At 38.4% G+C, this 11143-nt stretch overlaps 2 protein-coding genes across 2 annotated transcripts; one reads left to right on the forward strand and one right to left on the reverse strand.

The window, feature by feature from the left end:
* Positions 1 to 311: 311 nt before the first annotated feature.
* Positions 312 to 6551, reverse strand: pias4a (protein inhibitor of activated STAT, 4a). Its single transcript, XM_033964853.2, has 11 exons — positions 6456 to 6551; positions 5343 to 5724; positions 5182 to 5266; positions 5066 to 5107; positions 4833 to 4923; positions 4550 to 4678; positions 3834 to 3939; positions 3677 to 3750; positions 3439 to 3599; positions 3089 to 3240; positions 312 to 3012 (listed from the first exon to the last, which is right to left on the reverse strand). Exons 1-11 carry the CDS (start codon positions 6480 to 6482, stop codon positions 2741 to 2743), a joined length of 1521 nt encoding a protein of 506 aa, XP_033820744.1. The 5' UTR covers positions 6483 to 6551; the 3' UTR covers positions 312 to 2740.
* A 2571-nt stretch (positions 6552 to 9122) lies between these two features.
* Positions 9123 to 10626, forward strand: foxq2 (forkhead box Q2). The gene is made up of 2 exons (XM_033964721.1): positions 9123 to 9563; positions 10270 to 10626. The coding sequence occupies exons 1-2, from the start codon at positions 9123 to 9125 to the stop codon at positions 10624 to 10626; spliced, it is 798 nt and encodes a 265-aa protein (XP_033820612.1).
* Positions 10627 to 11143: the final 517 nt, after the last annotated feature.

Consider the following 11143-nt stretch of genomic DNA (forward strand, 5'->3'; position numbering starts at 1 on the left):
TATAGCCCATGTATGTGAGAAGCAATGTACATAAACTTGTATTATGATTAGGTGTATGCCCAAATCATAGACTATATTAAGTTGGTTTTTTTTTTTACCAGTGTTAGCAGTACTTAAACTGATATTGCATGCATCGCATCAAGTAGGCTACATGTTAATTTAACCTGTAACTCATATAATGCAATAATATTTTGAAATAGAAATATTTTATGTACTGGATTAACAGATTAATCATAAAATCACTATCGGCCTATGCATGCCATCTGCATTTTACACAAAACAAACATAATAGACCAAAAATTACAACCATATTAGACAAGTTAAGAAGAGACTTTTAATTATTTCACACATTAATAACAGCTGTTAGATAATGAGCATTTCAGATTTTTTACATGTAACCCTTAACAGGCATTAAAATCTCCCCAGATGTGAGCTGTGGATTCAGGAAATGATCAGTTTCACCAGTCCTCCCTTTTCTCTTGTGGTATTGGCTATGTGCTGGTGTCCTCATGAGGTTTTTATTGTCCATTTGTCTAGCGAACAACTAGAGGCAATTCAACACTTCATAAAATATTATTTAAATTTTATTGTCATAATATGAACATATAAAAACACAAACAAAACATTTACATCATGGATTATAAGCCTCTGCCCATGCTACTGTATGTAATATTAAATATGTCCCCCGAAAATACCAGATTTAGTTCTTGTAACCAAAGAATGCAGTATGGCAAAGCTCAAGTCCACAGAGGCAGCCTTTCATTAACAAAAAAATTATAATTTTAAGTACAAATAATGACGATCTACAACTTGGGACACTTAATTGTTGGTGCTGTTCTTTACAGTTACTTACAGATAAAAATATTCCACAAATGGGAAGTGTATTTTTTCCACAATTGCATTTTATATAGATCAGTTGTTTCAGATGGAGACTGATGTCTTATAGGCAAAGTACCATCAATCAAAGCTCTGAAGAGTACTGAATATATTTTATTCCTATATTGATTTTATTTTTTCAACAATGTGGAGCAAAAATGGAAGACCAGATTTCTCATGGCCTAGTTTTTCAATCATCAAGCCTGTGTGATAATAAAGAAAATAAAGCGATGTTGAAACCGTGTTTATGATTGAGGAAAAAAACATTGACTTTCACATTTTCAAAACATGCAGAAGATGGATGAAAAGAAGTGGAAATTTGGGATGAAGAAGCAGGTAGAAGTGTGAAGAGCTCTAATAACACATGTCCAATCAAAACTATTCAGAGAGCAGCACACCCAGACATTACTTCTGGCACTGCATGGCCTACTGAAAACACTAGTGCTAGGGTGTCCTAGTAGTCAATATTCAGCATGTATCTTTGTATGCAGCAGATAAAATAAACAGTTTCTACTTTGAAAGCACACACAGGAACTAAAGGGGCCTCCACTTGTCTCAAGACAGGACAACCCAACGTCCAATAAGGACTTAAGACAGACTGAGGTTGTGTACGTATCGAGTCTTCAGTATCTTTCATAGTATCAGACTCGCTGAAACCAACACAGTGAAATAGAGTGTAGTGCTTTGTGTTGTCATGAAAAAGCAACTACAACATACACAGCCTCAAGTCCAGACCTGCAATACCTAAAACATAAGCAAGTTTACTGCTCCCTGACACTGAACAAGCGTCTGTTAAAGCAGACTTGACCTAAACAACCATTATGAAAACTCAACTGAATACAAGCAAGGAGATTGTGAAGCTAAAAGCAAGTTATTTCTCATCAAGAAAAAGAGCCTATCAACTTCATAACCAACAAAACTGGGGTCCAAAACTGCTCGCCAGCACAGCCAGCTTCAAAGCAAAAAGTCTAGTTCCTACAAAGAAACCAAGGCACCAACACTACAACCATTGAGTTGAACCATTTTAGCCTGTTCCCAAATACAGACAGCTTTGGCACAGCTGCCATACAGTGATTTTGAAGAGTTGCATGCATTTTTACTTTGTCAAACTAAAACATTGTTGGATGAAGCTATATCTTGAGAGGGCACCAAGCTGCATTAAAACCATCAAATAAACAAATGATAAAATAATTGTCCAGTGTAAAATTGAAAGAGACTCAACAATTCTTCAGATCACATTTCTAAGCATCTCCCTGGTCAGTCTAATATTTTTTATGACTGAGGTAGGTTTTTCTTCTGAAAAGGACAAAATAAAAGTGGAAAGCATTTGTCCTCTCAACGTACAGGTTCCTGAAAATCTCTTTCATGCTATCAACTAATTTCCTGAAGAAAACAGAAAATAATTCTTTCAGACATTTTGCCAATGGTTTTAAATATGCTCTTCAACCACACACAGCTGAGATAACCCTTTGTTTTTCATGCCTGTCCATCACAAATGTGACAATAAAAGCATGCCCACAGCTAAATTAACCTGTTCATCCAAATACAGGGAGTGATGTGGTCAAACCGGAGGAGTCTGGGCAGGAGGGTGCTTGATCCATTCAGTCTCCTTGGACATTACACATATTCACTGTAAGGGAACGCTGAACTCACTTAAGAGATGAGTGGTGTACAGTACAAATAAGTATCCTACTCACACCATACAGTGCATGATTGGCTGTCTGGATAGAAATCAGAGTTACCCAAAAAACTCTGATGAAGTGTCAAAAGGGAGGGCATATTTGCATCTAGTGGATTACTGTGATCCTGTCTTGTCGCCCCGTCTCTGTAAGCGGGTCAGTCTTTGAGGGCACTCGTGAGCAGGTCAGTACGCAGTGACCAGGTCTTTGTCGTAGTTATAGCGACCCCTCTTTGGGGCTGGACTGTCAGCACTGTCCTCTGTGTCCTCACTGTCCCCTCCAGCCCCTCCCCCTTCCTCCTCTGAGGAGGAGTCCAGAGTTAGATCTACCACTGCACCTCCTCCCGGTGGGACAGCTGCTCCTGCGACACCTGCCCCTCCCACCGAACCACTGCTGGACTTGCCCGTCAGACTTGTGCTGCTGTGGGCAGGGGAGTGCCCGTTAGCCTCAGGAATGCCTAGACACACAGAAAACAAGTATAAGAACAGTAGCTAAGGATTGATGGGAAAGATAATTATTGATCTGGTACCTACATATATCAACGACAGGATACTCTGGCGTGTTGCTGCGCTCTCGTTCTCGTTCCCTCTCCTTGTCATCTCTTATTGGTCGCCAAGAGCCATCGGTTAAATACTCAATTTCCTCAATATCCTCACTTGTCTCTTTTAGAATCTCTGATAGCAGCCTGAAACAAACAGACAAAAATGTTAAGTCACAAAAAACAGTATAAATCTTTTCTTAAGGCAAAAATCACACAAATAATTTTGATTTTGGCATGCTTACATGTAAACCAAGCATAACCAAGTAATTCCAGAGGCAAAATAATCAAATTTACTAATTTAATTAATTAGATTTACAAATTTAATAAAAGGCAGTCACTTACCCATCAATAGTAAGCAACTCATAAGGAGCAGGTTTGTCACACACTGGACATGTCCAGGTGGGTTTTTTCTCATTCATCTGCAGGAAGAAGACGGCATCAAAACACTGAAGATGAGCACAGGTTAGGACTCGACATGGCACACCAAGACGCATCTTCACCAACTGTAAAATAAAACCAATGTTACATTTACAATATACAAAAGAAAACCAGATTGATCAACTTTAACATTGCTACTTACTGGGCAGATAAGTGAAACACGGAGACCTGTGGTAGCAATTTCACTCTCCGGGTCAAACCTTAGTTTATCTTGAACTTTGATGAAAATGACAAAAGCATTATACAATTGCAAATCTTCTTTAAGTTAAAGCAAGTTCTTTTAACCACATTGAACTTACTGCGTTCACGGCAGCGTTCTGCCCTTTCAACAGAGCAGAGTTTGAGTTGGTTGAAGAGGTCAGCCGCAGTGAAGACTCTTACCAAATACACAGCCACAGAGTATCGCTGAAAAACAGATTGGGGCAACATCGTATTAGGATTTCGCAAACCAACTAATTGTACGCACCACATGGTTCTGCGACAACACAAATGTGTTGGTACACCGTTATATGGGACAGTTTATACAGAATCACAACATGAATTAAAGGTACATAAATTAATCCATAAATGACTCTGAACAATTCAGGAAATGAATTGGAAGAAGTGTTCAAGTCTCCCTAGTCAAGTTACTGTTAACTATAGAATCTCCTTGTATCGTCCTGATCAACACAGCTTGCCGATACATTGTAATAGTGGCCAATGTTCAACTTCATCCTAATAAAGAGTGAGTGATTTAATTAAGCTTCACACACATATTTTAGCTTCTCAGCGCAATTTGTTTGTTGCCTATATGTATTGTAAAAATTTTTTTAAAGTATTAATGGAGGAAAAAAAAGGTTTATGACATTTGTGTCGTAATCTTTTAAAATGTAGTCCACATTAGGTTTTATGCAATATTCTTTTTGTAGGCTCTACTTAGTTGAACATCACAAGACAACTGACTTTTCCACATGTCCAGTCAGCCTGATGGCACAAAGTTAAGGAGGATTAGTGGGACTCTGCATTAGACTCTGACCTTGCCAAAGTTTCCCCAGGTGACGGTGATTCTGTTGGGTACACTGGAAAGGTGCAACCAGGGAGTGATATTTACAGGGCGACAGGGCCGACGGGGCTCCACTCCTGGTTTATTTGATGGATAATAACCCTGGAACAAAACAACATAGAAACCATGGTCAGTGATTATTTTTCATTATTTTGACAGCAAACAGCATTAAATTATTCTAGAATGTAGATCATTCATAAAAACACTGAAATTAGATCATTTTGTAAATAAAATGTTTCAAATAAAAATATCTTACCGGCACATGACAATAGGACTGATTCACTTTGACTGCAATGTTAGGGGGGTATTGGTCCTCTTGAACACCAATGGAGTCTGTGTAGCAGATTCTGTGACAGAACAAATGTTGACAGCACAATGTTATGAATGCAGGTCAACTTTCAGTTTGCATATAAAAGCTAAGAATTTAGGTCTGGCATTTCATAATTTCCCCATTACAAGTTATTCCTAGATTCACTCAAAATAAATTACCTTAGAACAACTTGGATCGATCCAATTCCAGGACGAATTTCACTGCGGAAGAGGAGAAAAACTTTCAATTACACACGTTACTGTCAAGAAAAAAAATATATATGCAATTTCCTTACCTGGCATTTCTAATCTGGTCAGCTTGTTTGGGCGATAACTCAAATATGTGTGGACTGTCCTGCAGTTTTTCATTATTATGGGCAACTATTGAAACAGTAATTAACAAATTAAGTAAGTATTTTTTTAGTGGAACTGACAAAGTAAGACCGTTTTCACTCACTCAGCTCTGTTGGTGGTAGTAATGTGTCCAAAGTGCGGTAAAAGGGCAGTGGCACAAGCTTTACTTCTGCCGCAGGTGTGGGCAATGGTTTGGAGATGCCATTGAGGTAGTCTGCACCCTGAGAGGTGAGATTGCTGGAGGAATTGATAGAAGAGTAGGCAACTGGAACACCCTCGGGACGCCGCGCTGCCAGCCACCCAGATGATTTGGGGAACCGTGACTCATACAGCTGCCTCACGTTCTTGAGGAGCTCTGGACTGTACTCAGTCTGCACCAACTTCAGCGCACGCCCCACCAAGTCTTGCTTCAAACCACTTTTACTGCGCCCCATTGAGGAGAGGAGCGTCTGCAGGTCTGAGACCCGAAAACTCTTCACCATGTTCTAAAGGAAAGAATAACATTAGAATCAAAATGGGGACAGTGTAAGCATAGGATTAGCACAGTGTGAAAAGTACAGTGAAATGATTGGACAACCTTATTTACATTTATATTGTAGGTCTGATCTCTAGGTATAACTATACTCATATTGTCATTGAGAACGCTCAGAATGTATAACACACAACATTGATACGTGTTATTACATCTTTCTGTGCATTTGTTTAGATCTCCATTTATAAACATGTCTGACTTTAGTGAGAAAAGAACTAACATTTGGTGTATTAAGAGTACCAAGTATTTGTTGAAGTAAACAATAATGAATAAAGGACTATTCTAATCACTGTATGTTACAGGCTCTCGATCAAATCTAGTGTGCATTTTGACAGGTGCACCTCACTGTCACCTCATTGTTTGACAGTACAACATTGGAAAATAACAGAAAGGCTCGTTAGATAAACTAATCGTGTTCATTTAAACTTTCAGTATTTTGTTGTGTTCCCTCTGTGCCGCCGGAATGCCATCGAAACCAGCGCACTTTTGCGAGGTAACATTTTCAAGCAAGCTAATGTTAGCCACACGAGCTAATTTGTTTCGGCTTCAAGATATGCAAGTGAAAGTGGACTCTTTCTGCGAAGATTAAAGTGAACCCCCTGCTCTCTTAACCACGCAGAAACGTAAAAATACTCCCGTAGAGTGTGTGTCTGGTCAAATCAAAGCAGGCAGAGCTGTACTTGCCATCGCTTCCACCAGTTCGGCCGCCATCTTCGTGCATCAGTACCGCGAGAGCCGGGCAGAGGCTCGTCTTTCTCCAATGAGGGGAAAAGGGAGTCTTTATGGACAGCTCTGTTTGTCCAATCACAGCACGACTTTTCCCAGCGCCCAAAGCGATGCAAACAAAATGGGCGGTGTCATGACCATTTAAAGTTACAGTATAACTTTTTAAAAACACTCAGAGGCAGGTCTAAAAACCAAAATAGGCCTCAGTCTATGTCAACAAAACTACACGTCAAAAAGTCTCTGAATCCATTGTGATTTTCCTTGATAATAGGGGGGCATGTTGAAAGGTAACTTTAAATCTCGCTTCATTTGAACGTACAAGCCAAACATTGAGCGCCAAGTGGACAGGCTCGCATGGTCCTCTCAGACCCCATCCAGCAATTTACTCCACTCCACAGTTTGTGTCCAGCCGGAGGATGAGGAGCGTGTGCTTTGTCTCTAGATGGTGTCTAAAAATGCATGTGTATCCTTTTTAAGTAAACAGCGATGTTGTCTTTAATTGACTTAAGTTGGATATGGATCAACACGGGCATAAAGACAATTTGCTCGATGCAAATTCATTAAAAGATAAAAAAAATATGGAACTTAAATAAGATTCAAGCAGATGCTGTGAGAATCCAGTTCTGCTTTTCCATCTTTTCTCCACTGAAGACAATTAAGACCATAACAAAATATCACTGATAAGCCTCCAGTAAAGTGGTAACAGAATTAGGCCTAGCAGTATGTTATTATAATCCTGGGCTAACATGTTTACTCAAACGTGTTTAAGGCTACATCTGGAAAGTTTGAACACAGCTATAGATACATCACTGAAACCTTGTAGGAACATGAGTGCACTGAACTCTTTCAATACCCATAAACTGAACCTCATTCATTGCAATGCCTCTCACATTGTCCACATTTCTGTATGGCAGAGACACTGGGTGAAAACACATTCTTCTTCATAATCCCATTTTAGGTCCCATTGACTTTCACTTATTTTCACCCTACTATCATTGCAGAAATATGTAATCATGTGCATGATTCTGTAACTACTGCTGTTAACAGCTGAAAAAATACACACATAAAATAAAACATTTAAAAGTATTTTCTTTTTGTTCAGAGGAATGTTGTGGGAGGCATAATGCCCATATAATACAAGAGAAAATATTGGAAATTTTGTATGTCATCAAAATTGTATAAACAAGCATCCTCAGGTAGACCTACAGGCTTACTTGTATATTATTATTATTATTATTATTATTATTATTATTATTATTATTATTATTATTATTATTATTATTATTATTATTATTATTATTATTATTATTATTATTACTATTATTATTATTATTATTATTATTATTATTATTATTAGCATGTATCATTTATGTATTATTAGGAACACAGTCAGCAGCCACTATTCTTCCCAGGTTAGGTGCTATTTATCATATGGTCCACCTTATACATGACATTTGCACATAACTTTATGAATTGTGAAAATAAATAAATGAATAAAATTATTTATTTGCATTGTTATCTGTAATGAGGGTTAGTGCATGTGATTTTACTTGTTACATGTACAAAAAAAGATTTCCAATGAAGTCTACTGCTGCTAACAGAGTTTCTGTGGGATCTTCAATGGCTTTTAAAAAATGTGGGGTTTTTTTGTTGTTGTTTTTTTGTTGTTTTGTTTTTAAATATTACTTAATTGTTTTGTTGATATAAAACAAAGAGAGAACAAAACATAAAAAAATAAATTAAATAAAATAAAAACAAAACTAAGTATCATTACCCCCTAAAGTTCACACTTTCCTTCATAAAAATCAAAGTGCAGTCCCATAAAGCATGTATCAAAGTACCTGTGGCATTTCGGCATTTCTAACAGACATCTTTTCTGCTAATACTCATTTTATGGAACCTTGACAGGGAATAATATCTATTGAGAATTTAGTTTTGAATAAATTTACCTTGGGCTTACAAGTGCACATTTTCAAAATAAAATCTTTGAAAATCTTGAAAATACATGTAATCAGCAGGCTGTGTGGTGCAAATAATACCTGCACAAAAGAAATACAGCATATTTTTATGTCTAAGGGTGAAACAGAAGAGGTCAGTGTGTCCACTCGTTCTACACAATGTCATTTTAAATCTTGAGTGTTTAATCTCTCGTAATTACAAAGATTTGCTGAAGTTAATAAAAATAATCCGCCTGATTTCAGACCCCCTACCTGGACCACCACTGTGCCTTCACGACAGCCTTCTGTGAGGGATAGCACCACACTCATATATAAGGAGTCAAGTGCAGCGCCTATACTGAATTGAAGATCAAAAAGCTGACATTCAGAGAGGCTGACAGTACATTTGCATGCCTCAAAGTTTTAGGCTTTACTCTTAGCAACACATTTAGTCCAATAAGTTGACGTAATTTCCAAGCATTGAGATAGTGTCGATGTTGAGCATCAAGGTTAACAACAGTTGAGAGGCTCATCATTATCTCTGATCTTGTCAAATGACTTGGACATAGAGTACTTTGCCAATGAAGGGTCCTAGAATCTTGAACATGATTTGAAATACAACAAGGAATCGCAACTATATTTTGAGATCTTACATTTTTCTCATTCTCAGTTAAAATTGTAATCGGAAATGAAAGAGGACAACAGCAGAGAAAGACTTGGACTGAGCTTCACTATTGACTATCTTCTCTTCAACAAAGGAGTCAAAGGGTCTGAAGAAGAGCCACCGGGACGTCCCACCATAGAACAAGCAACGCTGAACAATCTGTCAACTCATCAAAATCCCAAACCCAAAGAGGTAAGGACGAGTGGACAAAATGAGATGATTCAAAGTTCTGATCTTGAGATTGTAAAAAGAAACACCAAAGAAGAAAACAACACCAAAGAAGAAGAAGAGGAGGAGCTGGCCACAACCACCTCAAGTTACTCACAAAACAAGTCTGAAGAAAAGCCTAATCAATCCTATATTGCACTCATATCAAATGCAATTCTGGCATCTGAACAAAAGAAACTCCTTCTATGTGACATCTACCAGTGGATCATGGACCATTACCCCTACTTCAAAAGCAAGGTAGGTCTTTAAACTTTCAATTTCCCAGTAACAGAACACTTTGCTTACATGCAGTTGTTGGTAAATTGGCCGTTAATTTAAATTTACTTAGTATATAAAGGTTATACGTCCGGTCCTAAGACAATTGGGTTCTTCTAAGGACACTGGATGATCTTGTTGGCCAATTCAACTAAATAAGATAATCCGGTTGCTAGGGTTGCAAACTGCCACTTACTTCGCCAGGTGCAAAAACAGATTGATGGATTACTCACGATCAGGTTTGACACACTAAAAAGGTACCGATGGTGTTGTGCCAAACAGCGATCATAGACTGACTGGTGATGTGCTTAAGTACATTGTCTCACCCAGGAGAAAAATTTGAGTCGGGGTTCAGACCTTGCAGATATGCGCTCCCCAAATCCTTGCAATATTTTTTGTTCACAGTTGTCCACAGGTAGACATTGGTGGTTTTCAAATTCTACAGCGTGATGACGTTATCCTCCCAAATGAGGGCAAGTTGTTGTACTTTGCCATGAAATATCCAAAAGGTAAATGCACAGAAGTTGAACCTGGTCATTTCTGTTACGGGCCTACTCAAGACCTCACTGAATTACAATACTAATTTTAGCTGTCCCCATCTGTATTAAATATTATTGAATGTTGGGATGTCATCTGAAATCGAGCAATTCTTCAAAATGTTCTTACCATTTTTATATTATTTCTACAGGACAAAAACTGGAGGAACAGCGTGCGTCACAACTTGTCCCTGAATGACTGTTTCATCAAAGCTGGCCGCAGCGACAATGGCAAAGGTCACTTCTGGGCCATCCATCCATCTAACTACCACGACTTCTCTAAGGGAAACTACCAGTGCAGGCGGGCCAGGCGAAGGGTGCGGAGACTGGAGGGACAGGTGCCTCTTAGCGCACCCTACCATCATCTGTTTGGACCACGCCGACCAGTTTGTTGGTGCTGCCCACAAAGTCGCACTGTTACCTGTTTGCCCACCAGACTTTATTGGCCCTGGCCCCATTTGCTGCCTCAAGTTGGGATGTACCCACTTGTCCACACTTCTACATCATAAATGCCTGTCTTTTTTAATGATTTATTTTTAATAGATACAAAAAAGCTTCTGTAATGTGTTTCATTTGGTAATGATTTTGTAATTAGGTGATTGAAAAAACACTACAACAGCATCAAATGAGCTTCACGATCCAGTTTGTAATTTATGGTGTGTGGTGAATTGTCTTCAGTAATTGAATGAAGCTTAAGCACTTTTTCAATGATGTACAAAATGTAACTTTACTTATCATGTCATTAAATCATTTCAAATTTAAGCTTGTTTTGTTGTTTGCTACTCTTAAGTGAGTGCTAAAAGTGAGCCTCTATGGACAAAAACGCTCAATGTTAAATGCTAATTATTTCGGATAAGAAAAAAAATCTCTTAAATAAAGCTTTTATAAAATCCGATTCGTAGGATATGGGGTGAGATAATCTGGACAGTTGGAAGCAATAGGAAGCTTATCACACAGTGTAATCCACGGCCGCTGCTTCAGAAAGAGGGGCACTACGGGAGGCCAGGGGATGAAGGAGGAAAGGAA

The sequence above is a fragment of the Periophthalmus magnuspinnatus genome, chromosome 4 (genome assembly GCF_009829125.3).
Source record: "Periophthalmus magnuspinnatus isolate fPerMag1 chromosome 4, fPerMag1.2.pri, whole genome shotgun sequence".
Lineage (NCBI taxonomy): Eukaryota > Metazoa > Chordata > Actinopteri > Gobiiformes > Gobiidae > Periophthalmus > Periophthalmus magnuspinnatus.

What these genes read in the sequence shown, in the direction of transcription:
- pias4a (XM_033964853.2), bottom strand. Translation starts at nt 6,482, where the DNA reads ATGGCGGCCGAACTGGTGGAAGCGATG. An exon ending in AGTCCTATTGTCATGTGCCG is followed by an intron (nt 4,679 to 4,832) that starts GTAAGATATTTT and finishes GTTTTGTTCCAG; the next exon opens with GGTTATTATCCATCAAATAA. An exon ending in CCTGGGGAAACTTTGGCAAG is followed by an intron (nt 3,940 to 4,549) that starts GTCAGAGTCTAA and finishes TCTGTTTTTCAG; the next exon opens with CGATACTCTGTGGCTGTGTA.
- foxq2 (XM_033964721.1), top strand. Translation starts at nt 9,123, where the DNA reads ATGAAAGAGGACAACAGCAGAGAAAGACTTGGACTGAGCTTCACTATT. An exon ending in ACCCCTACTTCAAAAGCAAG is followed by an intron (nt 9,564 to 10,269) that starts GTAGGTCTTTAA and finishes TTATTTCTACAG; the next exon opens with GACAAAAACTGGAGGAACAG.